The sequence below is a fragment of the Salmo trutta genome, chromosome 13 (assembly GCF_901001165.1).
Source record: "Salmo trutta chromosome 13, fSalTru1.1, whole genome shotgun sequence".
NCBI classification, from domain to species: domain Eukaryota; kingdom Metazoa; phylum Chordata; class Actinopteri; order Salmoniformes; family Salmonidae; genus Salmo; species Salmo trutta.
This window is the reverse complement of record NC_042969.1, coordinates 72,909,584-72,935,307: the sequence shown is the minus strand read 5'-3', so window position 1 is coordinate 72,935,307 and position 25,724 is coordinate 72,909,584. Positions and strand designations below refer to the sequence as shown.

The following is a 25,724-nucleotide window of genomic DNA, read 5'->3' as shown; positions in this document are numbered from 1 at the left end:
CATCTGGACTGCATCCCTGGCTTGATTACAGGGCAAACATGTAATGAAAAGATGCTTTAAAAAAGTGATTGAATTCATGTGGATTTACCCTCTTTATATTCTGTTACATAGTGGTCTATTTACATTGCCTGTACCCCAGCACGTTGACTCCGTACTGGTACCCCTGTATATACCCTCTTAAATATTTGACTGTTCTCTTTTTTTATTTTCCTTTTTACTTTAGTTTATTTAGTTAATACGTTCTTAACTCTATTTCTTGAACTGCATTGTTGGTTAAAGGCTTGTATTCGGCGCATGTGACAAATAACATTTAATTTTATTTTGATTTGATGTCTACGCTTTGCAGTTGTCATCCAAAACTAGAAAACGGGAAATTATGTGAGAAATGTCTTACAAAAATGCAATTTATTGCAAAAACACAGCATTTCCGTCATCTATCTGCTGTGTCTTGTCATGTAATGAATCTACTGCATATTTAATGAATGCCTCAACAGATCTGTGGGAATGCAATATTGTATTTCTAAAGGGACTTTTCCCACCTGTTTGTTACAGTCTTTAATTTCTAATGGGGATTGCCAAACAATGTGTTGAAACCAAGCCAGATTCAATTAGACCTACCTCAAAAACAAGCTGGCCACAAAAATGTTATTTGTAATTCGTTATAGCCTACCTGCCTGTAACACAGCGGGGGCAGGTCCCTATAAGCCTGGCCAAGTTTCGTTACAGGCAGGTATAAATGGAAAGAACTCAGGAGGAAAGTTTTCAGAGAGGAATTGATGCTCATCTCACCTTGAGTTCAAGGTAAGAATAAATCCCGGGATTATTAGATAACTTAAATTCGAACGTTTTTAAGAGTTTATGCCACAACACTGAAAGCTATTGAGCACATTTTAACTTAAACATTTGGTTTTTCACTTTAATTAAACAAAATATTCATAATTGTTTGTTACTCAATGAACTTTAAATTATTTAACTCAAAGTAAAATAACCTATACGCACTTACATTTTGAATCATTTAGATAAATGACATTTCCAAATATGATAATGAACTGCATTTATTTTTACAATTATGAAGATGAAGCTGCTTCAGGATGATGAAACCAAAATGTCTCACCAGACTAAACCAAATAAGGTAAGAATTGAGATTACAGACGAAATAAATGTAGAAAATGTGCTAAAAGCAAGCGACATAAGTTTAACCCGTTTTTCCTGTATGTTCATCACATAGTGGGAAACGAGAGCCAACAGGTGTCCGTTTTCGATACCTGTGCGTAACGTGAAGGATGGCTCAAGTCTCAAAGACATGCTGCACCACCAGGCAGTCAAGGTGCGTTTACAGTTTATGATGCTTTGTGTGTGGCGTGGTGTTGTACCGCAATTTATTTGTTTAGCTCTTTTGCTCAAATTATGAAGCTGCGCCTGGATTGTAGTGTTTTCTATTTTATAAAAGATTGAACACTATAAAATAATGCAATGACTTTGAATTGAAACGTTCTTATTTTATTTCATATGCAGAACCAACCATGCACATCAAAAGTTTGTGAAGGTTCTGTCATGACTCCGAAGGCTCTTCTGCGCGGCCCCAAAGATGCTACTCTTGAAATCCTACCTCAGGCTATCGACCTTATCAACCAATACTACAAGTCCTTCAAAATGTAAGTAATAAGTGTAATTCTTCTCTAAAGACGATGACAATTATTATTATTATTCCAAATTTGTGCAACCCATTGCCTGACACCACTAAGTGCTGAATCTGTAAAATACACGCTGTTGGTTAATATTGCTATATTGTTTAATGCCTTATAGGCATTTGTAGTTTGTAGCCTATATTTTCTGTCGTTCATTTAAGAGCCTTTATAAACCCTTTATTGTACAAGGGCTTCATAGATGCTTCATAAATTATGACTGTATGGGAAAATAGTTACTCCAGTTAGCCTTTATAGCCTATTGTACGAATTTGCTTATAGATCATTTATGAAGCATCTATGTGGGCCTTACAAAAGGTTTACATTTACATTTAAGTCATTTAGCAGACGCTCTTATCCAGAGCGACTTACAAATTGGTGCATTCACCTTAAGATATCCAGTGGAAAAACCACTTTACAATAGTGGTTTGTAATGGGAAAATGTTTTATCCACTCTATAATGTACTGTGTTTGTTTTCCATGATTTACACATATCCTAATTTAATTCCAAATGCATAGCCCCAAAATTGAACACCACCTCGCCAGATTGGAGGAAATTACTATGGAGATAGATTCCACAGGAACCTATCAATTGACTATTGAGGAATTAGCGTTTGGTGCTCGGCAAGCATGGAGGAACGCCCCAAGATGCATCGGCAGGATTCAGTGGTCCAATTTACAAGTAAGAAAACATACAAGGCAGAAGAGATACATTTATGTTTCTCATTATCTATTGGGTATCAATATCAGTATCTATTCTTGTTTGTGTTTTTCATGGATGCACATGGGCGTGTGTGTTCTATGTGTAGGTTAACCTAATTAATGATACATGTTTCTTGGATTGTTCTGCAGCTGTTTGATGCCAGAAAGTGCAAGACTACTCAGGATATGTTCCAGTTTCTGTGCGAACACTTACAGTTTGCCACAAATGGAGGAAACCTAAGGTAAACAAACACAGCACAAGAAAGAAAAGGGGCTAAATTAAATCCGCTGCATGGAACATCCGCATTACAGCGCGATTGTAATTGAAAGGTCATTTTCGATTGAGCCATCATATGCAGCGTTAAGGTGAATACAGTCTCAGCGAACACAGCAACATTGCCTTTCAATTTAAATCGGGCTATAGCGTGCATTTTAGACGCACGGATTTAATCTATTCCTAGGTGACCGACAGCCCTACTTTCTGAGGTAGCCTAACTAATGCAGCATTCTTCGTGAAACATGAAAGGATTGGAAGTATGAGATAATAAGGCAGATGGCGGAAAACACCGAGTAAAGATAATCTCTTCAAAAGAAAACTCTCAACTCAGTGCAGTGGTGGAAAAAGTACTCAATTGTCATACTTGAGTAAAAGTTAAGTAAGATAACTTGATATAAAATGACTCAAGTAAAAGTGAAAGTCACCAAGTAAAATACTACTTGTGTAAAAGTATTTGGTTTCAAATATACTTAAGTATCAGAAGTAAATGGAATTACTAAAATGTAACTTTACTTAAGTATCAAAAGTAAAATTATAAATCATTTCAACTTCCTTATATTAAGCAAACCAGATGGCATAATTTAATTTTGTATTTTTTATTGACTTGAACCTTCAACCCTTTACTTTACTTTTATGTCAACAACAAAAATGATTAGGCTATTTATACATTTCTTCCATAGAAAACAAATACAATTGCTCATGGGCTGCATATTGGGGAACCCTGCTATAGGTCATTTACTTTGTTAAGGGACAGTTTTTCAAGGTCCTTCCATGAGTATTTTAGTTTGTCCATACATGTTATTACAGATCTTCTTCTTGTGTCTTATTTATTTCAGGTCTGCGATTACCGTCTTTCCTCAGAGAAAGGAAGACGGGCATGATTTCCGGGTGTGGAACAGCCAGTTGTTGAAGTATGCAGGTTACCAGATGCCTGATGGCAGTATCCAGGGAGACCCATCCAGTGTCGAATTCACTAAGGTACTATATCTAGTAGCTTTAGCCACCATTCTCTACCCCAGCTATTTCAATAACATCCACTCAAACATCTAAGATAGAGCTCAGATACTGTATGTGTTCATTTGAAAAGATACATTTTTAAAAGTTAGTTACTTTTGTCCTGTGTTCTTAAAGATCTGTATCCAGCTTGGATGGAAACCTCAATACGGCCTCTTCGATGTGTTGCCGCTAGTCCTACAGGTCAATGGGGAGGACCCAGACCTTTATGAAATCCCTCCACACCTGATCTTGGAGGTTTCCATGGAACACCCCCAGTGAGTGACTTGTTTGGTTTCTATTGGATGGTTATCTAAACACACTTTTGAGAACAAATACAAGGTCAAGCCTGCAGAGAGTTATCATAGCTATTCCACTACATACAATGACTTTCATTGGCAAAGAGATGTTGCTTGGTTACAATACCACTACATAACAGTTATGTTATGACACACGTGTATGCAAATCCGTTTGATTCCATACTAGATTTGCCATTGATTGCATTCATCAGAGATACATAGGATTCAGACCATCAGGCCTCCATAGCCATGGTGATGTTTTTAAGTAGTAGTTATCTAATTAAGTCAATGTGTTATGTAGCTGCCTGGGTAAATTCAAACCATTGCCCACAGTCGCTCAAGAGCTTGAATTCTAAAATAGTTTTTTTTAAATCAGCCGTCTGGAGCTCTTGAGGAACGGAGCTGAATGGGAGAGAGTGAAGAGCTCTATAGAACTTGTCTGCAAGGCAACATTCCTTTATCCAAATAGCTTCCCAAAGCCAGCTCTAGGAGGGCCCAATGACCTGTACCATTTTCTTTTATTTAAATGTCTAACCACTCCAAAGTGGTCCTTCATTCGTTTCACTGGACACAATACTGAATTGATTCAAGTGTTTCAAGCACCTTTGGTAGAATGAGCACAACTGTGTGTATGTAACTCATTGTGTATGAAAAAGATGTCACATTGAGGACTGAATGATTCACTACAGAAACTAACCACATCTATCCTAGTGGTGGTGTTTTTGGGCATCCTCTTTATATATTATTAGCAAATATATTGTGTTGATCTTTCGTCATTAGGCATAAGTGGTTCCAAGACCTAGGACTGAAGTGGTATGCTCTGCCTGCGGTGTCCAACATGCTGATGGAGATTGGTGGACTTGAATTCCCAGCCTGTCCCTTTAATGGCTGGTACATGGGCACTGAGATTGGCGTGAGGGATTTCTGTGACTATCAGCGTTATAACATCTTGGAGGTAAGACTCACTTTCATAGGTAATCACCATGGCTACAGCACAGGGTCGTGCTCAGCAGGATTAGCAAATGTTTTGAAATGGAGGAGGTAACCTCATCAGCAATAAAAATGTTTTCTTGTTTCACGCCTCTGCAACACAATTCTGGCTGACTTGACAATGATGCAATGGATGAGAATCTTTTGGCTTTCTGTCCGTACAGGAAGTGGGTCGCAGGATGGGCCTGGAGACACACAAGCTGTCCTCACTGTGGAAGGACCAGGCCTTGGTGACCATCAATGTTGCAGTCATATACAGTTTCCAGGTAACCTTCACATATACAGGGCCAATTCAAAGGCATGTTATTCTTTTTTCTCATCTTATTCAACTGTTACCATGCTCCTGCCTGCAAAAAAAGATAGCTCAGATGTACGAGTGCCTTTTGAATGATGTTATTTCCAGTATAAATCCCAAGTTATGTTCTTGTTGTTGCTGTTGTTGTTAATTTTTTTTAAATATCTACAATTTTCTAATCAAATCAAATCAATTTTTATTTGTCACATGTGCCGAATACAATAGACCTTACAGTGAAACACTTACTTACAAGCCCTTAAACAACAATGCAGTTTTAAGAAAAAAATACATGTTAAGAAAGTATTTCCTAAATAAACTGAAGTAAACAATAAATAAATACAAATAAAAATGAAAAAAAAGACAAAAATAGAAAAATAACAAATAATTAAAGAGCAACACTAAAATAACAGTAGTGAGGCAATATACAGGGGGTACCGGTACAGAGTTAAAGTGCGGGGGCACAGGTTAGTTGAGGTAATTGAGGTAATATGTACATGTAGGTAGAGGTAAAGTGACTATGCATAGATAATTAAACAGAGAGTAGCAGCAGCGTAAAAATGGGGGGGTCAATGCAAATAGTCCGGGTTGCCATTTGGTTATCTGTTCAGGAGTCTTATGGCTTGGGATAGAAGCTGTTATGAAGCAGTTTGGACCTAGACTTTGTGCTCCGGTACCGCTTGCCGTGTGGTAGCAGAGAGAACATTTTACGACTAGAGTGGCTGGAGTCTTTGGAAATGTTTAGGACCTTCCTTTGACACCGCCTGGTATAGAGGTCCTGGATGGCAGGAAGCTTGGCCTCAGTGATGTACTGGGCCATACGCACTACCCTCTGTAGTGCCTTGCGGTCGGAGACCGAGCAGTTGCCATACCAGGCAGTGATGCAACCATTCAGGATGCTATCGATGGTACAGCTGTAGAACTTTTTGAGGATCTGAGGACCTATGCCAAATCATTTCAGTCTCCTGAGGGGCAATAGGCATTGTAGTGCCCTCTTCATGAATGTCTTGGTGTGTTTGGACTATGACAGTTCGTTGGTGATGTGGACGCCAAGGAACTTGAAGCTCTCAACCTGCTCTATGAGAATGGGGTGTGCTCGGTCCTCCTTTTTCTATAGTCCACAATCATCTCCATTGTCTTGATCACGTTGAGGGAGAGGTTGTTATCCTGGCACCACACTGCCAGGTCTCTGACCTGTCTCATCATTGTCGGTGATCAGGCCTACTGTTGTGTCGTCAGCAAACTTAATGATGGCTTTGGAGTCGTGCTTGGCCATGCAGTCAAGGGTGAACAGGGAGAACAGGAGGGGACTGAGCACACACCCCTGAGGGGCCCCCGGGTTGAGGATCAGCGTGGCAGATGTGTTGTTACCTACCCTTACCACCTGGGGGCAGCCCATCAGGAAGTCCAGGATCCAGTTGCAAAGGGAAGTGTTTAGTCCCAGGGTCCTTAGCTTAGTGATGAGCTTTGAGGGCACTATTGTATTGAACACTGAGCTGTAGTCAATGAATAGCATTCTCACGTAGGTCTTCCTTTTGTCCAGGTGGGAAAGGGCAGTGTGAAGTGCAATAGAGATTGTGTCATCTGTGGATCTGTTGGGGCAGTATGCAAATTGGAGTGGGTCTAGGGTTTCTGGGATAATGGTGTTGAGGTGAGCCATGACCAGCCTTTCAAAGCACTTCATGACTACAGACGTGAGTGCTACGGGTCAGTAGTCATTTAGGCTGGTTACCTTGGTGTTCTTGGGCACAAAGACTATGGTGGTCTGTTTGAAACATGTTGGTATTACAGACTCGGTCAGGGACAGGTTGAAAATGTCAGTGAAGACACTTACCAGCTGGTTTAACGCATGCTCAGAGTACACGTCCTGGTAATCCGTCTGGCCCTGCGGCCTTGTGAATGTTGACCTTTTTAGAAGTCTTACATCGGCAACAGAGAGCGTGATCACAAAGACGTCCGGAACAGCTGTTGCTCTCATGAATGCTTCAGTGTTGCTTGCCTCGAATTGCGAATCGAAGTCATTCAGCTCATCTGGTAGGCTTGAGTCACTGGGCAGCTCACGGCTGCGCTTTCCGTTGGGGTCCATAATAGTTTGCAAGCCCTGCCACATCCGACGAGCATCGGAGCCGGTGTAGTAGGATTCAATCTTATTCCTGTATTGACACTTTGCTTGTTTGATGGTTTGTTGGAGGGCATAGCGGGATTTCTTCTAAGCGTCTGGGTTCGAAAGCGGCAGCTCTACCCTTTAGCTCAGTGCGGATGTTGCCTGTAATCCATGGCTTCTGGTTGGGTTATGTACGTATGGTCACTGTGGGGACGACGTCATCAATGCACTAATTGATAAAGCCAGTAACTGATGTGGTGTACTCCTCAATGCCATTGGAAGAATCCCGGAACCTATTCCAGTCTGTGCTAGCAAAACAGTCCTGTAGCTTAGCATCTGCGTCATCTGACCACTTCCATATTGAGTGAGTCACTGCTATTTCCTGCTTTAGTTTTTGCTTGTAAGCAGGAATCAGGAAGATAGAGTTCTGGTCAGATTTGCCAATGGAGGGTGAGGAGGGTGAGGGAGAGCTTTGTACGCGTCTCTGTGTGTGGAGTAAAGGTGGTCTAGAGTTTTTTTCCCTCTGGTTGCACATGTAATATGCTGGGAGAAATTACGTAAAACGGATTTAAGTTTCCCTGCATTAAAGTAAGATGCTTCCATCCCATAATATTTTGCCAGAGGATGCTACACTACAATGACAATGGTTCAGCCATCATCTGGAGTTTTCCTTGAGATAAATGCACTCCTTTTGTCTCATTACTGTATGCTGCAGAAGAACAAGGTAACCATCACAGACCACCACTCGGCAGCCGAGTCCTTCATGAAGCACTTGGAGACAGAGTTCCGGCTGCGCGGCGGCTGCCCTGCAGACTGGGCCTGGCTGGTTCCTCCCATGTCTGGCTCCCTTACCCCCGTCTTCCACCAGGAGATGGTCAACTACATCCTCTCTCCCTTCTTCTACTACCAGGTAGATACTGAGACACCATCCTGTATTGTGCATAGTATCGAGGCTATATAATTATTCTGGTTAAGGTCCACCTTACAGAATTACAGGGCAGTTGCTATATGATCGTATGTGACTGTTGTTGTTGCTGTTGTTGTTTGAAGCCTGACCCCTGGACGACCCATGTCTGGAGAAATGGAGAGATGTGCCTGAAGAAGCAACAGATCAGCTTCAAAGCGGTGGCCAGGTAACCTTCCATGGACTATGACACCCATATCTGTAATGATTTATAAACATATTCATGATGAGTTATAAATTATAATGCAGTCCTAATCATATCATTGACATAGCTATACAGTGCCTTGCAAAAGTATTCATCCCCCTTGGCATTTTTCCTATTTTGTTGCATTGCACCCTGTAATTTCAATTGATTTTTATTTGGATTGTAATGGACATACACAAAATAGTCCAAATTGGTGAAATGAAAAAATAACTTTTTCAAAAATTCTAAAAATAAATAAATAAATGAAAAGGGGTGCATACATATGTATCCCCCCCCTTGCTATGAAGCCCCTAAATTACATCTGGTCCAACCAAAATCCACCTGTATGTAATCTAAGTGTCACATGATCTGTCAGATGATCTCAGCATATATACACCTGTTCTAAAAGGCCCCATAGTCTGCAACACAACTAAGCAAGCGGCACCACCAAGCAAGTGGCACCATGAAGACCGCGGCACTCTCCAAACAGGTCAGGGACAATATTGTGGAGAAGTACAGATCAGGGTTGGGTTATAAAAAAATATCAGCAACTTTGAACATCACATGGAGCACCATTAAATCCATTATTAAAAAATGGAAAGAATATGGCACCACAACAAACCTGCCAAGAGAGGGCCGCCCATCAAAACTCACGGACCAGGCAAGGAGGACATTAATCAGAGAGGCAACAAAGAGACCAAAGATAACCCTGAAGGAGCTGCAAAGCTCCACAGCGGAGATTGGAGTATCTGTCTATAGGACCACTTTAAGCCGTACACTCCACAGAGCAGGGCTTTATGGAAGAGTGGCCAGAAAAAAGCCATTGCTTAAAGAAAAAATAAGCAAACACGTTTGGTGTTCACCAAAAGGCATGTGGGAGAATCCCCACACATATAGAAGAAGGTACTCTGGTCAGATGAACTTGAAAATGAGCTTTTTGGCCATCAAGGAAAACGCTATGTCTGGCACAAACCCATGGTGGTGGCAGCATCATGCTGTGGGGATGTTTTTCATCGGCAGGGACTGGGAAATTGGTCAGAATTGAAGGAATGATGGATGGTGCTAAATACAGGGAAATTCTTGAGGGGAAACCTGTTTCAGTCTTCTAGAGATTTGAGACTGGGATGGAGGTTCACCTTCCAGCAGGACAATGACCCTAAGCACACTGCTAAAGCAACACTCGAGTGGTTTAAGGGGAAACATTTAAATGTCTTGGAATGGCCCAGTCAAAGCCCAGACCTCAATCCAATTGAAAGCTGTGGTATGACTTAAAGATTGCTGTACACCAGCAGAACCCATCCAACTTGAAGGAGCTGGAGCAGTTTTTCCTTGAAGAATGGGCCAAAATTCCAGTGGCTAGATGTGCCAAGCTGATAGAGACATAACCCAAGAGACTTGTAGCTGTAATTGCTGCAAAAGGTGTCTCTACAAAGTATTGACTTATTTCTTGTTTGTTTCACAATAGAAAATATTTTGTATCTTCAAAATGGTAGGCATGTTGTGTAAATCAAATGATACAAACCCCCCAAAAATCTATTTTAATTCCAGGTTGTAAGGCAACAAAAAAGGAAAAATGCCAAGGGGGGTGAAAACTTTCGCCAGCCACTATAAATGCATATAATGGTTGAGGTTGAGCTAAGCCATGCTCATAATGCATTACAAAGTATTATCATTCATGTCTGGTTCCTTCCTATAGGGCGGCGCTCTTTTCTTCAACCCTCATGAGCAAAGTGCTGGCTAACAGGGTGCGTTGCACTGTCCTGTACGCTACTGAAACAGGGAAATCACAGACATTGGCCCAGAGACTGAACTCCATGCTAAACTGTGCCTTCAACTCCAGGGTAGGAGATCTATCTCATCTCTATAAAGGCTGATAGAGGGCCTACTGCCTCAGGCTAATGTGCTTCAGGGCATTTGTGTGTGTTAACCACTGTGAATAAATGTAAAACTGTAGTTTAATTGGAATCTATATGAATGTGAGGACTATATTGAGCTCAGTAAGAGTTAATTTACAGAACACATAACGGGGAGTTAGCAAGTAGATGTGCTTGTATAATGTATAATGCTTGTATAATGTACAATAATGTACAATCTGATGTCTTAAGTCACTAATGTCCTCAAAATTGCCCAGAATGTTTACAAAGTTAACTAAAGCTGCTCTGTATATCTTTAAAGTTGCTCTGTATGGAGGACTATAACTTCAGTGACATGGAACAGGAGAGCCTTCTGGTTGTGGTAACTAGCACCTTTGGGAATGGAGACTCCCCTGGAAATGGAGAGGTGTGTTTTTGTGTTTCTGTATTTTGAAGATATTAACAAAAGTATTTTCCCCCACATTTATAAAATGTAATGTCTCAATATTCAACATGTTAATATTTCTTTCTCTAGAGTTTTAAGAAACAGCTTTTCTCCTTGCAGTATCTCAGGAACAAGTTAAGGTAAGTAGTATCTCAAGCATTTCTCTCTGCATTGTCCTCTCCGTATTGGGCTGTACATGTAGAGTGCCTTCCGAAGCAGACCCCTTGACTTTTTCCACATTTTGTTACGTTCTAGCCTTATTCTAAATTATTTTTTTATCCTCAGCAATCTACGTACAATAGCAAATAATGACTAAGCAAAAACAGGTTTGAAGACTTTTTTGCAACAACAAAAAAAGAAATGCAGAAATAATTTATTTACATAAGTATTCAGACCCTTTGTTATGAGACTTGAAATTGAGCTTAGGTGCATCCTGTTTCCATTGATCATCCTTGGAGTCCACCTGTAGTAAAATCAATTGTTTGGACATGATTTGGAAAGGCACACACTTGTCTATATAAGGTCCCACAGTTGACAGTGCATGTCAAAGCAAAAACCAAGCCATGAGGTCGGAGGAATTGTCCGTAGAGCTCCGAGACAGGATTGTGTCGAGGCACAGTTCTGGGGAAGGGTACCAAAACATTTCGGCAGCATTGAAGGTCCCCAAGAACACAGGGGCCTCCATCATTCTTAAATGGAAGAAGTTTGGAACCACAAATACTCTTCCTAGAGCTGGCCGCCCGGCTGAACTGAGCAATCAGGGGAGAAGGACCTTGGTCAGGGTGGTGACCAAGAACCCGATGATCACTCTGACAGAGCTCTACAATTCCTCTGTGGAGATGGGAGAACCTTCCAGAAGGACAACCATCTCTGCAGCCAAAAGGCAGCTAAAGACTCTCAGACCATGAGAAACAAGATTATCTGGTCTTATGAAACCAAGATTCAACTCTTTGGCCTGGATGCCAAGCGTCACGTCTGAAGGAAACCTGGCACCATTCCTACGGTGAAGCATGGTGGTGGCAGCATCATGCTGTAGGGGTGTTTTTCAGCGGCAGAGACTGGGAGACTAGTCAGGATCGAGGGAAAGATGAACAGAGCAAAGAACAGAGAGATCCTTGATGAAAACCTGCTCCAGAGCGCTCAAGACCTCAGACTAGGGAAAATATTCACCTTCCAACAGTACAACAACCCTAAGCACACAGCCAAGACAACGCAGGACTGGCTTCGGGACAAGTCTCTGAATGTCCTTGAGTGGCCCAGCCAGAGCCCGAACATCTCTGGAGAGACCTGAAAACAGCTATGCAGCCACACTCCCCATCCAACCTGACAGAGCTTGGGAGGATCTACAGAGAAGAATGGGAGAAACTCCCCAAATACAGGTGTGCCAAGCTTGTAATGTCATACCCAAGAAGACTCAAGGTTGTAATTGCTGCCAAAGGTGCTTCAACAAAGTACTGAGTAAAGGGTCTGAATACTTATGTAAATGTGATAATTCTGTTTTTTTATTTTTTATAAATTAGCACCAAAAAATAAACAGTTTTTGCTTTGTCATTATGGAGTATTGTGTGTAGATAAAGGGGGAAAAAAACAATTTAATCAATTTTAGAATAGGGCTGTAACCTAACAAAATGTGGAAAAAGTCAAGGGGTCTGAATACTTTCCGAAGGCACCGTACATATCTTTAAGATGTACTCATTTGATGAAGTTGCAGCTTGACTACAGTTTCAGAGACATCTCTTTAGTTTTGAAACTGGTCTTATCTCCTCTCTCCTCCCCCAGGTACTGTGTGTTTGGGCTGGGCTCGAGGATGTACCCACAGTTCTGTGCATTCGCCCATGCCGTGGATGCCAAGCTGGAGGAGCTGGGGGCAGAGCGGGTGACGCCCACTGGAGAGGGGGATGAACTGAACGGACAGGAGGAGGCCTTCTCTTCCTGGGCTCTCACCGCTCTCAAGGTAGGCGGACAAGGGAGGATGTCACTCTCTTAAGTGGATCTTAGCTACGTGTCGATGATCCTGTTTGAAGTATATTTTATAGCATACATATTAACATACTCCTGGTATGTCTACTACAGTAGTATCATTACAAAAAAGACCTGTTATGATATTTACTCTCACAAGCATTTGCATATCATATTGATCTACGTAGTGTTTTAAATCATTGAGCCTAAGGACCCTTTCTCTGCTTCCAGGATGCTTATAAGGAGTTCAACATCCAGGGACAGCTGAGTCTGCAGCTCCCTGGGGCAGAGCGATTCTTCGAGGCCTGGGACCCACTGAGATACCGCGTAGCACTGGAGAGCTGCCCCCAGGACCGCATCACAGGTACTACACATGGACCAGGGGATGGACATTTGACAAGGGACTGGTGTAGCACTATAAACCATTATAAACTAGTCTTGTATTTCAGTCAGCCAGTTGTATGTGATGATTTTCATTGTCCTCTCTTTCACAGCACTTTCAGCCATTCACTCTAAAACTGTCTTCCCTATGAAACTGAAGAGCAAACATAATCTACAGAGCCCCCATTCAAGGTTCAGTTCTTGTCATCTAGCATGTTATTATTGCAATTCTTTCAATGTTTTTGACAGGACTCAATTTTGACAGGGTTTAATTCAGCATTGTCATTCTTGTTTCTAGCCGGTCCACCATTTTGGTGGAGTTGGAGATGGAGAGAAGTGCAGAGGTCATGAACTTTGCTCCAGGAGACCATGTTGGTGTTTTCCCAGGGAATCTCCCTCAACTGGTGGCTGGCATCCTAAAGTTCCTTCCCCAACCGCCCCAAACCAACCAGTATCTACGACTGGAATACCGTTCTGACACCTGCCGAGGTACAACACTATTCATTAATAATGGTGCTGATTGAGTTAACCACGGTAAAATCAGATTTTTGTGAGGAAGACACGTCTTCGAAAAATTTCCGCTATTAAAATTGCTCTGCATTTCTATTTCCCAAAAGATGATGAGAAAAACTGGCAGACTGTCGGACGCATCCCAGCATGCCCTTTGTCTCAGGCACTCACCTACTTCCTGGATGTGACCACGCCCCCCTGTCAAAACCTCCTCCACAAGCTCTCTCAGTTGGCGAAACAGGACGGGCACCGCCAGCGTCTACTGACCTTGGCAAAGGTAACTTCTGTTTGTCTCCAGGACTAGTGTTCATTATTGTCTTTGAAATAAAAATGAAATATATCATGAAAGAAGAGGTTTTGACGTACCACCTATTGGAATTGTATAGAATTGAAGAAATGTAAAAATCATTGGTTCCTGTAGCACTATTTCATACATAGAACTCTGTAAGCCTATGCTCTTACCAAAAAATAATATCAACTGATATTTTGCAAGTTATTTAGCTTCTGTCTTCATTTGCCGTCAGGACTCTAAGGAGTACACGACCTGGAAGATGTTCCGTGTTCCCAACTTCCTGGAAGTCCTGGAGGAGTTCCCGTCTTTAGAACCCTCTGCAGCCTTCCTCCTCAGCCAGCTGCCTCTGCTCAAGCCCCGCCTCTACTCCATCAGCTCCTCCCCTCAGCTCCACCCCAACGAGCTACATCTCACTCTGACAGTGCTCAACTATCACACACAAGGTACAGTAGATTTTACATTTTTGTACATTCAGTAAACACTCTCATCCAAGGTACAGGACAGGGAAAATCAACTTAGAAATGACAATAGAACAGTTATCAAATGCTTTGAAAGGAATTTGAACTGCTATCTCTTGGCTGGGAAAGTAACTGTACTGTATTTTTCTGTAATGGTCTTACACTAGATGGACAGGGTCCTCTTCACCACGGGGTCTGCAGCACCTGGCTGGATACCATTAAGAAAGGAGACCTGGTACCATGTTTTATCTACAGGTATATAACATATTGTAACATACTGTATGTCAGTAGGCTGGTACACTCTTCAATTGCACAAAATGCTAGGTTGTAGCCTATCCCCAGTAAAATTAATTGAGATTATTATTTAAAGTGAAGCTAACTGATTATGTGTTATTGTTTACAGTTCAGGTGGGTTCCACCTCCCAGCAGAGCCCAGCACTCCAGTCATTCTGGTGGGGGCTGGCAGTGGCATCGCGCCCTTCCGAAGCTTCTGGCAACACCGGCTACACGACATGAAACACCCAGGTAGTCTGTGTGCCTGTCTGTGTGCCTGTCTGTGTGCCTGTCTGTGTGCCTGTCTGTGTGCCTGTCTGTGTGCCTGTCTGTGTGCCTGTCTGTGTGCCTGTCTGTGTGCCTGTTGATACAAGCTCTCTGACCTTAAGGGCTATGGTTTTGTCTTGACAGAGTTCTCTGGAAGTCCTATGAGCCTGGTGTTTGGCTGCCAGAGTTCGGAGACTGACCATTTATACAAAGAGGAGACACTGGAGATGAGAAGGCGAGGGGTCCTGAAGAGTGTTACCTCCGCATATTCCCGCCAGCCAGGTCACCCAAAGGTACTGTTGCATCATTTTGAAACAAATCATGTACTGAGTGAGCGTTTGAAAAGCTTGATTGAATCAGATTGGCTTGAGATTCAATGGAAGATTGAAGCTTAAAATTGTTCCTATTTCCCTGTACTGTGCCTCCTATTCCTAACTTTTGGCCTCTGTGTGTGAGCAGGTCTATGTCCAGGATGTCCTGAGGGAGAGGATGGCAGAGGAGGTGCTGAATGTGTTGCACCAGAAGGAGGGTCACTTCTATGTGTGTGGGGGTGTGAACATGGCCCAGGGAGTTACTCTAGCAGTACAGGAGATTCTGAGCAACCAGCTTGGCATCACCCTCACCCAGGCAGGAGAATACCTGGCCCAACTAAAGGTTGGTTCACTTTCCTCTGAATCATTAATATGAATGCCATGATGCCTCTTAATCTAGTTCCAATACTGTAGTAGATGGACAGTGTTTTACAATGCTTGTTTCTTTATTTGCAGATCCAGAAGAGGTACCATGAGGACATTTTTGGAGCCCAGTTTCAGAAGTGAGGTGGTCGAGCTCTGCTGGCTTGTGGGAATAATCTCAATGGACGGAGAAAGATCTAGACATAACATGCATTTTTCTCTATTCCTGTGATGCCCTGTTTTTGTTTTGGGTGATAGATTAAGATTGTCACTTTGGAAAATGTTTGTAGCTGTTGGTGGTCCCAAGCATACCACCTAGCCATCCTTTGGCCCTCTGCCTGAAAAATGTCACTTTAAGTATATTTCAAAGAGATGAAAATAACATTCACATGATGATATTAAAGATTGATTATAGATGCATAGGTTTTAAGTCTATGTAGCGTTTGTACAATATAACGGAATGTACAGGAATGTGGGATTGTTGAATCTGAATTATGAAAATGTTTAATATGCTTGTAAGCAGAATGTGTTTAACATGTTGTGAACATTAATTTAAATAAAAATCATATCACATAATCATTGTAGTCAGAGGCGATTTTTAGCATGTACCCCTTCACTTTTCCACATTTTGTTACGTTACAGCCTTATTCTAAAATGTATTAAATAATATAAATCCTCAGCAATCTACAGCACACACAATACCCCATAATGACAAAGCAAAACAGGCTTTTAGAAATGTATACAAAATTAAAAACAGAAATACCTTATCGACATAAGTATTCAGACCCTTTTCTATGAGACTCGAGATTGAGCTCAGGTGCATCCTGTTTCCATTGATCATCCTTGAGATGTTTCAATTGATTGGACATGATTTAGAAAAGCACACACCTGTCTATATAAGGTCCCACAGTTGACAGTTCATGTTAGAGAAAAAACCAAGCCATGGGGTCGAAGGAATTGTCCGTAGAGCTCCGAGACAGGATTGTGTCGAGGCACAGATCTGGGGAAGGGTCCCAAAGCATTTCTGTAGCATTGAAGGTCCCCAAGAACACAGGGGCCTCCATCATTCTTAAATGGAAGAAGTTGGGAACCACCAATACTCTGGCCGCCTGGCTAAACTGATCAATCAGGAGAGAAGGGCCTTGGTCAGGGTGGTGACCAAGATTCCGATGGTCACTCTACCAGAGCTCTATAGTTACTCTGTGGAAATGGGAGAACCTGCCAGAAGGACAACAATCTCTGCAACACCACCAATCAGGCCTTTATGGTAGAGTGGCCAGACGAAAGCCACTCCTCAATAAAAAGCACATGACAGCCCACTTGGAGTTTGGCAAAAGTCCCCTAAAGACTCTCAGACCATGAGAATCAGGATTCTCTGGTCTGATGAAACCAAGATTTAACTATTTTGAATGAATGCCAAGCATCACGTCTGGAGGATATCTGGCACCATCCCTACGGTGAAACATGGTGGAGGCAGCATCATGTTGTGAGGATGTTTTTCAGCGGCATGGACTAGTCAGGATCGAGGCAAAGAACAGAGCAAAGTACAGAGAGATCCATGATGAAAACTTGCTCCAGAGTGTTCAGGACCTCAGGCTGGGGCAAAGGTTCACCTTGCAACAGGACAACAACACTAAGCACACAGCCAAGACAACGCAAGAGTTGACAAGTCTCTGAATGTCCTTGAGTGGCCCAGCCAGAGCCTGAACCCAATCAAACGTCTCTGGAAACACCTGAAAATAACTATGCCGTAAAGCTCCCCATCCAACCAGACAGAGCTTGAGAGAATCTGCAGAGAAGAATGGAAGAAACTCCCCAAATACAGGTGTGCCAAACTTGTAGCGTCATACCCAAGAAGACTCGAGGCTGTATTCTCTGCCAAAGGTGCTTCAATTAAGTACTGAGTAAAGGGTCTGAATACTTATGTAAATGTTATATTTAAAAAGAAAATCTAATATAAATGAGCAAAATGTCAAAAAATATATTTTTGCTTTGTCATTGTGGGGTAGTGTGGGAAGATTGAGGGGGGGGGGGTGGGTCATTTAATCCATTTTAGAATAAAGCTGTAACGTAACAAAATGTGGAAAAAGTCAAAGGGTCTAAAAAATGTCCGAATGCACTGTAAATCTTGGTGGGGCAAAAAATGTTTTAAATGCATGTCAGCAAAGCCACTACACAACACAACCCTAAACAATTAATTAATTGTACTCTAAGGGCGTCAAACGGTGCCCACAAACTGTTAGGGCCGACATAAAGCTGTCCCAACAGCAGTCCCAATAGCAGTCCCAACATCTTACCACTGCTACTATCAGCAGAGCCTTGTCTAGCAGCGAAACAGTTCATTCAGCCTCATTTACTACCTTTAAAAAAACAAAGCGGATATGGCTGACTTGCTTAAACAAATGTGGTTTCTACTGACAATTGAGACGTACAAACTATGGAATAAGGGGATGACGAGCGGATAAGAGGCAATCTGTAATTTAGATTAAGACACTAATGAGAGAGCTAGGACGTCAATATAACTATTTGTTCAGCACTTTTGAAATGTACAGTGCCAGAATACAGAACATGGGCCGTTCATACAGTACTCTCCCTGTACACCAAGTCAGAATCGTAGGATAAATAAAGGGGTATATAAGCAGACAATGAAAGCTCTTACAATATTAAATGATTACATTTCTCGAAAACAGGCTATAGGCTTCATGTACACCACCAAGTCAGAACAGTAGGCTAAATTATGAGGGGAAAAAGGACCAAATTATTAGGGTGAGGCACATGGGCTACTAATAGCTTACTACACAACATACACTTAGTATTACTTTCTTAGCTACAGTATACATATCTCCCTGTCATATTACATCATTTATCCAGCAGCAAACAATACATTTTTGTACTCACCTTGTGCTGTGTTCACTTGAACGGGAATGTGGTGCGGCAGTCCTTCGTAGACACATTTTGTCATCAAACTCTGTCATCAAAGTCTGGCGTTCTCTGAATTTATGGTGCTTTCAAGACAACTGGGAACTCTGAAAAAAACAAGGTTGAATTATGACGTCAGTGATCTTCAGGTCAGAGCTCTCGAAAGAGGCCCGAGTTCCCTACTTGGAATTCCGAGTTGGATGACCGTTCAAAACGTATTTGCCCGGCCCGGATTTCCCAGTTGTCTTGAACTCACTGAAGTCTGAGATTTCCCAGTTCTGAGTTTCCAGTTGTTTTGAACGTGGCAAAAGTCATGCTGGATTGAAAGCATTACCAATGTTGAATGTTTATCCATTTAAGCTTGGAAAAGAGACCCTTAAACATAGACTTGGGCCACACACCCACTCCACTGAATAGCAGGCTAGTGGTTGCAGTTAGCCATTGATTCCTTCAAAATCACTCATTGTTGAATTTGAGATTTTCAACTTGTTGTGTAATGTTTATGTCCAATGGCCAATGAGCACCGATACGCTTTATCTGTCATCTATTTTTATAATTTATATTCATATAACAAGAATTGAAATGGATTTGCCAGTAGATTGTCGACTTGATTCATGATGAAGACAGCTTTCTTGCTAGCTAAGATTTTGAAAGTATGATGTTGACATGATCAGTCCAATCAAGATATAACGTGATTTGAATTTATTCTCTTGCCAATGACCTTGACCCTTCTTGGATGGGCACGTCTAATGTTACTCTATGGCAGCATCCAAGGGGCTTGAATTTTCGAGCTCTCCTTGTACAGTAGATTTTGCGGTGACTAGTGTCCCCATGAGTGACAGAACACTGAGCCAATCACGGCGCAACTAGAGAACATTACCAACCCCTACACCCCCCTTCTGCTGGCCGCCCCATCGCCACAGAAAGCACTGAGCTAGGCTAAAACACCTGCATTTTGGATCTGCCTTACTCAAGAAAGCAAAAAAGAGACCCTGTTTGTATGCGGCTTTATATATAATTTTTTGCAAACTGATATGTGACACGTGTTAATGGCAAAATAACATGCAAAACAGGCATAATAATTTTGCTAAACAGGTGGGGCTCCACCTGCCCTGAATGACGGGTCGCCACGGACTGTAGTCGATGCCTTATTGAAAGCCTCTTGTTCGGAGTGTCAGTGACCGCAGCGCTTAAAATGCAGACGATCTGGAACCCGCCCCATGTTTTTACAGTTCGCTTTCGGTGCAGTTTATCCCTGCAGAAATTACATGCGGAAGTGGTGGTCGTCCATGCTGGTGAAAATAGGCTCTGTAGTTGGTGGTTGCTAACTATGATCTTAGAGTTTACTGTATAATTACCTAGCGGCATTTTACACGCATAGTGTAGTTAAATTCAAGTCCATTATGGCAGGAAGTCGACTTGAAAAATTCGGAACCGTGTTCACGCGGTCGGTTCAAATGTCGTGTTGATAATATTAGCCAGCATAATTTTGGTGTCAAGGTTACTGGAGGATATCTAGTTTTGTAGACCTTTTAGAGTTTGCTATCTAGCTAATGTTAGGTAGAAACAATTTTCTTTGATGGTTGAGTGTACTTGTAGCCAATGCTATCTAGCCTATGGTTCCGCATAATATAAATGAATGCTAACGTTAGCTAGCTCTTTGCAATTGATACGTTGAGAGTGCATGGGATGCATTTGCTCCATTGTTCACGTTTTTGCTGATGGCTCACTGGTTTCTTTTTCAGTGTCAGAGATCTTATGCGTTCTGGTGTTGTCAAACAGTCTGACAAGCCCATTTGGTATGATGTATACAAGACCTTTCCACCCATGAAGGACCCACTTTATGTCAGACCAGTGGCCAAGATATATGGGAAGAAAGAAGAGGCTGTGCCAAACATCTTCTACAGAGAGGATGAAATCAGAGCGTAAGCTAATTAAACGGTTTACCTTAAACTTTTTACTGTCATTCAAAAGCTGTTAGGAATGGAAATGTCAATTTGTAGATCAGCACCAGACTCTCTTCCAGGAAATGTTACGAGGTGTATGGAACAGGGCCCAGAGCTTTTGATCTCTCCAAATCCAGCTTTGTTTCAACATGCCAAAGGTATGGGCAAATTTTTCACAATTAATCACATTGTTGGTTTGTTAAGTTTTGGGATTCCACATGTCTGTAATGCTGGATCCTAACTACTGCAATTATATTATTTTATATATACATACACACGTGTGGGGTTTTTTTTCTTCCTTTTTGTAGGTTTGTGGAGAAGTACACAGAGTTCGAGAGCCAGGGAGAGCTGGAGAAACAGTCGCTGTTTGAGGAGACTGGGAAGGCTCTCCTTGCTGAGGGCTTGGTGTTGAGGAGGAGGGGTATTCCTGCAGTGAGTAGACTGTTCAAATGATACAACTTATTAATTGTAATGCTGTCTGCCCTTTTCCCAAATACTGTATAGACCGATATGTACTAATCACTTACAATCATGAGACCTTCTGTTAAACTGACTGGCTGCACTTTTGCCGCTTGGCCTGCAGGTGGCGTCAGAGACCAGGAATCCAGTGTTGGGCATGAAGCTGACAGACATGCTGGCGGAACAGCAGGCAGATGCACCTGGCGGAACACGGACACCAGGAGAAGAGAAGCCAACACAAGCACCAGTGACTCCACAGTAGGCCTCTGAAACATGGCTTCAACCACACTCTTCACCTAGGTGGAACCAACCATCCACCTCCACTAACTATAAAAAGGGGACTTTCAGTATCTGTCCAACACTAGACATACTCCTCAGTCCAGACTTTCTGAACAATGTGGATTAACAAGAAAGACTTCTTGTTATGGGTGGGCTGGGCAGCTTTCACGACCGTCCATCTTGACTGCAGGGTTTTGTGTGGTGGTGTGTAGGAGTCAAGTTATTGTACATTTTTGGGCTGGAAACTTGTAAGATTGATGTTATGCATACGGCTGTAAATGTATATTGTGTGTGTGTCTACATGCACTGTACGTCCAACTGGTTACGTTGCAGTGTGTTTTCAGACTTTCGACAGGCCACCCCTGTTGATATGAGATGATGATGATGATGATCAATTAGCATTGTGAGTGATAGGTAAAGTAACTCTATATTCTAGAATGTGGCCTCTTTTCCTTTTTTCCTCTGCCATTCATCCTCTGTTATGTTTCAGTCACGCTGCAGAACATTCATGCAAGACAAGCAAGCTGTGAGTGAGAGTTGATATTGCATTCTCCATTTGCTGCTGTGACAGTGTAATTCGACAGTGCCTGCCTGCCTGAGCATCTGGGATGAAATGGAGATATTAATGCCGTATTGCTTCACAGAGAAATACCACTGATCACATAACCACATCAGCCGACTGGGGATGAGAATGTGAGTAAAGAAGCATCACAGGTGCCATATTAAAAGAAATGCAAGGTCAAATCTGTGGAAGGTATTCCACCAGATAGGAAAGGTTTGACATCAACACCTATACACTGATAATTAAACTATATTTTAGGTTAGTGTCTACTGCCACAATTCAAATAAGCACCGCACCAACATTGCATCCTGTTCTGAACATTATCTTGGCATATATGTCTTTTTCAATATGTATCTCAAACTACCAGAATAACATTAAACAGTAACCAGTTATTAGAACTTCTGCAGGTTACCCTTTCTCTTCTCTCTAATCAGGATAATCATCCTTCTTCCTGTTCTCACCACTTGTAGAGGCATTGATCCACTATATGACCTAGCAGCCCTGCAGTTCAACTGCCATTTGAAAATAAATCTAAAGAGGGCTTATATCTAGAGCCTTGGCTTTGAAGTGGAACAGCACTGGTCGGAGTTATTTGCTCTGGAAAAAGCTAGCATCCATGCGTGTTTTCACAGTACCACAGTTCCCCCTTCTCTTTCCTCCATCGTCTTTTCAAAAAGATGACCTTGGAGGCATTTCTCATTATCAGCTGTCTTTCTGTTTATCAAAAGGGAAAACTGTCCATCTCACAGTCTATTCTGCGCTCGCACAGAGAGGAGAAATGATATCAACACCATAATGGAATGGGTGATTGTCTGCACACAGTCAAAGCGAAAGCAATTCTGTGGCGGCAGGATGGCAAGACTGTCTGAGGGCCTAATGAACAGGAGGGAGGGATAGAATTGGGGAGAGATGTAGAGGAGGGAGCGAGTCAGGTTGGGAATGAGACGAACAATCCTTGTCTGCCGTGTCCACAGGCTGAGGGGAGAAACGGACACTCAGTGGGGTGTGTTGGCAAAACCTGTGGCTTGACGCAATCCTTAAAGGTGTTGATTTTGCACTGTTTTCCTTTTAAGTGTTAAATAATATATACTGAATGAAACTTTAAACAATTTCAAATATTTTACTGTTACAGTTCATAGAAGGAAATAAGTCATTTGAAATAAATTCATTAGGCCCTAATTTATGGATTTCACATGAATGGGCAATGGCCATTTCAGAGCCAGTCCCAGCCAATCAGAATGAGTTTTTCCCCACAAAGGGCTTTGTTACACACAGAAGTACTCCTCAGCACCACACCCCCTCCTCAGATTACCCCGTAGGTGAAGAAACCAGATGTGGAGGTCCTCGGCAGGCGAGGTTGCACGTGGTCTCTGTTTGTGAGGCAGGTTGGATGTACTGCCGAATTCTCTAAAACGGTGTTGGAGGCTTACATTTTCTGGCAACAGCTCTGTTGGATATTCCTGCAGTCAGCATGCCAATTGCATGCTCCCTCAACTTGAGACATATGTGGCATTGTGTTGTGACAAAACTGCACATTTTAGTGGCCTTATATTCTCTCCCAGTTCAAGGTGCACCTGTGTAATGATCATGCTTTTTAATCAGCTTCTTGATATGCCACACCTGTCAGGTGGCTGAATTATCTTAGGCAAAGGAGAATTGCCCACTAACAGGGAAATAAGCTTTGTGCATTTGAAAGGTTTCTGCAATCTTTTATTTCAGCTCATGAAACATGGGACCAACACTTTTTACATGTTGCGTCTATATTTTTGTTAAGTATAGTTTCTGTAGAGGGGTGGGTGAGCATGTAGCCTGCTGAATATTCTGACATGCTTTTTGTATGTGTTGTATGTTTGTAAGTTCCAGGTGGAGAAATGTGATGAGCAATCTTCGTTTTAAGATGGAATTAATACAATGAACTTTACGATGGAGGCCTTTAAAAACTGGAGAAAAACTGTCTGTGTAGATGACTTCTTGGCAGCACCCCCAAGATTTCTCTATTTCCTTTCAAAATGTATTTTCAGGCAGGTAATTAACTTTTTTTCCCCTGCCAGACTCCTGGCAAGGATCTCTTGATACAAATGATTCCAATTGAGCATGGGCTGGAATTTAATTGATCAAAATGTCATTCTCTCTGTCACTGGAGTGTGAGCGTGGATAACATTTTACTGCTTCTGGCATAGATTTCTAAAGAAGCACCATTTTTGGGCTGTGGAGGAGAGACTAGATGCCAACAACAGCATTTAAGGGTGAATTATGTATTTGGGCTGAGCGTGCTGGGTTAGGGCAGTGTCCTGTGTATTTGGGCTGAGCGTGCTGGGTTAGGGCAGTGTCCTGTGTATTTGGGCTGAGCGTGCTAGGTTAGGGCAGTGTCCTGTGTATTTGGGCTGAGCGTGCTGGGTTAGGGCAGTGTCCTGTGTATTTGGGCTGAGCGTGCTGGGTTAGGGCAGTGTCCTGTGTATTTGGGCTGAGCGTGCTGGGTTAGGGCAGTGTCCTGTGTATTTGGGCTGAGCGTGCTGGGTTAGGGCAGTGTCCTGTGTATTTGGGCTGAGCGTGCTGGGTTAGGGCAGTGTCCTGTGTATTTGGGCTGAGCGTGCTGGGTTAGGGCAGTGTCCTGTGTATTTGGGCTGAGCGTGCTGGGTTAGGGCAGTGTCCTGTGTATTTGGGCTGAGCGTGCTGGGTTAGGGCAGTGTCCTGTGTATTTGGGCTGAGCGTGCTGGGTTAGGGCAGTGTCCTGTGTATTTGGGCTGAGCGTGCTGGGTTAGGGCAGTGTCCTGTGTATTTGGGCTGAGCGTGCTGGGTTAGGGCAGTGTCCTGTGTATTTGGGCTGAGCGTGCTGGGTTAGGGCAGTGTCCTTTGTATTTGGGCTGAGCGTGCTGGGTTAGGGCAGTGTCCTGTGTATATGTAACCACAACTTTTCTTTCTTGTTTACACATGGCTGGTTGTCAAATGTGATCCGTGATAGAAAATAAAACTGAATTAATTAAATATGTGATCATTTATTTTCTCCTTGAAATGTTGGTTAGCCTAGGTTGTGTAGATCAGTAAAATAAATAATTGAATGTGTTTTAATTCTGGTTTGTAAGAGGCTGTAGAATGTATATAGTCAGTGTACATACTGCACCATAGCTTATATACAATAGAATATTCAATAAGCCATTCAATGGCTGTATTTAACATTTTCCATATTCATAAATGGATCGAAATGGAAATGTCTTTCTCTTCAATTCTTTATCCTACTCTGTCTTTGTCTTCCTGCTCTATGGCAGTGCTGTCACAAAGATATCTAATCTCGTTGGCATTATACAGTCAGTGTCTGAAAGCGCCTTAATTGTTTTTGCCTTTCTATTGCTTACAATAAAGCCAGGCTTGTCAGTCACAGTGGGTGAGGGAGTTTGATTTTTTTTATTTTTATGTCATGTTTTATTTTTCAATTTGATATCCTGCATACCCAGTAGCCATTATGATGTCCTTATCATACCACCCTTTTCCACCTTAGCCGCCTAGCCTATGCTAGGAAAAATCCCTCTTAAGCTTGGATGAAAGTTTTACAGTTTTTCACCTGATGTGTAGTTTTACCTGGACGAGCTATTGATTTGGGCTGGACAATTAACACTACAACAGTTCATACTCACAATGCATTCATATGTTCATCTTGCATATGAAGGGTATGTAAACATGTAAAAACATGTACAGACATCAAGAATTCAAATCAGCAATCCAATTTCAGTGGTCATCAAATTTAAATGGACTCAGACAGCAAGCCTAATTAATGTACTTTGCTTCTGTTTGTGGACCGACAGATTGAAAGCTGCATGTACAGAACACACTGGAGCATGTCGGCAGCTCACACTCACTTTTTCTAGGACCAAGAATCAGAGCCCTATACTACGAATGTAGTTTGAAGAGTTAGCAGGTTAAACTTGGGATAACCGGTACCATGAAAGTGGCTCAGCTTGT

At 42.3% G+C, this 25,724-nt stretch overlaps 2 protein-coding genes across 3 annotated transcripts; both read left to right on the top strand.

Moving 5' to 3' along the window:
• Positions 1-723: 723 nt before the first annotated feature.
• On the top strand, positions 724-16,178 carry nos2b (nitric oxide synthase 2b, inducible). Its single transcript, XM_029773544.1, has 26 exons — positions 724-801; positions 1,076-1,132; positions 1,229-1,327; positions 1,516-1,655; positions 2,205-2,367; positions 2,538-2,629; positions 3,501-3,642; positions 3,796-3,935; positions 4,737-4,911; positions 5,111-5,212; positions 8,058-8,252; positions 8,393-8,475; positions 10,187-10,331; positions 10,666-10,770; positions 10,879-10,928; positions 12,568-12,742; positions 12,979-13,111; positions 13,242-13,320; positions 13,427-13,617; positions 13,746-13,915; positions 14,163-14,373; positions 14,556-14,643; positions 14,792-14,913; positions 15,073-15,221; positions 15,388-15,582; positions 15,696-16,178. Exons 2-26 carry the CDS (start codon positions 1,076-1,078, stop codon positions 15,744-15,746), a joined length of 3,252 nt encoding a protein of 1,083 aa, XP_029629404.1. The 5' UTR covers positions 724-801; the 3' UTR covers positions 15,747-16,178.
• A 3,591-nt stretch (positions 16,179-19,769) lies between these two features.
• Positions 19,770-25,143, top strand: LOC115206487 (28S ribosomal protein S23, mitochondrial). Of its 2 annotated transcripts, XR_003880806.1 has the most exons (7): positions 19,770-19,968; positions 20,267-20,446; positions 20,548-20,625; positions 20,776-20,899; positions 21,051-21,898; positions 23,625-24,044; positions 24,125-25,143. XR_003880806.1 is itself a non-coding variant. In XM_029773543.1 (5 exons), the coding sequence occupies exons 1-5, from the start codon at positions 19,925-19,927 to the stop codon at positions 21,186-21,188; spliced, it is 564 nt and encodes a 187-aa protein (XP_029629403.1). In that variant the 5' UTR covers positions 19,770-19,924; the 3' UTR covers positions 21,189-22,159. The 2 variants fall into 2 exon arrangements, 1 of the variants encoding a protein (XP_029629403.1); XM_029773543.1 differs by lacking the exons at positions 23,625-24,044; positions 24,125-25,143 and having other exon boundaries at positions 21,051-22,159.
• Positions 25,144-25,724: the final 581 nt, after the last annotated feature.

Coding starts and splice junctions, on each gene's coding strand:
- nos2b (XM_029773544.1), top strand. CDS start 1,076: ATGAAGCTGCTTCAGGATGATGAAACCAAAATGTCTCACCAGACTAAA. Junction 1,328..1,515: donor TGCACCACCAGGCAGTCAAG/GTGCGTTTACAG, acceptor TTTCATATGCAG/AACCAACCATGCACATCAAA. Junction 13,916..14,162: donor GTCTACTGACCTTGGCAAAG/GTAACTTCTGTT, acceptor ATTTGCCGTCAG/GACTCTAAGGAGTACACGAC.
- LOC115206487 (XM_029773543.1), top strand. CDS start 19,925: ATGGCAGGAAGTCGACTTGAAAAATTCGGAACCGTGTTCACGCG. Junction 19,969..20,266: donor TTCGGAACCGTGTTCACGCG/GTCGGTTCAAAT, acceptor TTTCTTTTTCAG/TGTCAGAGATCTTATGCGTT. Junction 20,447..20,547: donor AGAGAGGATGAAATCAGAGC/GTAAGCTAATTA, acceptor ACTCTCTTCCAG/GAAATGTTACGAGGTGTATG.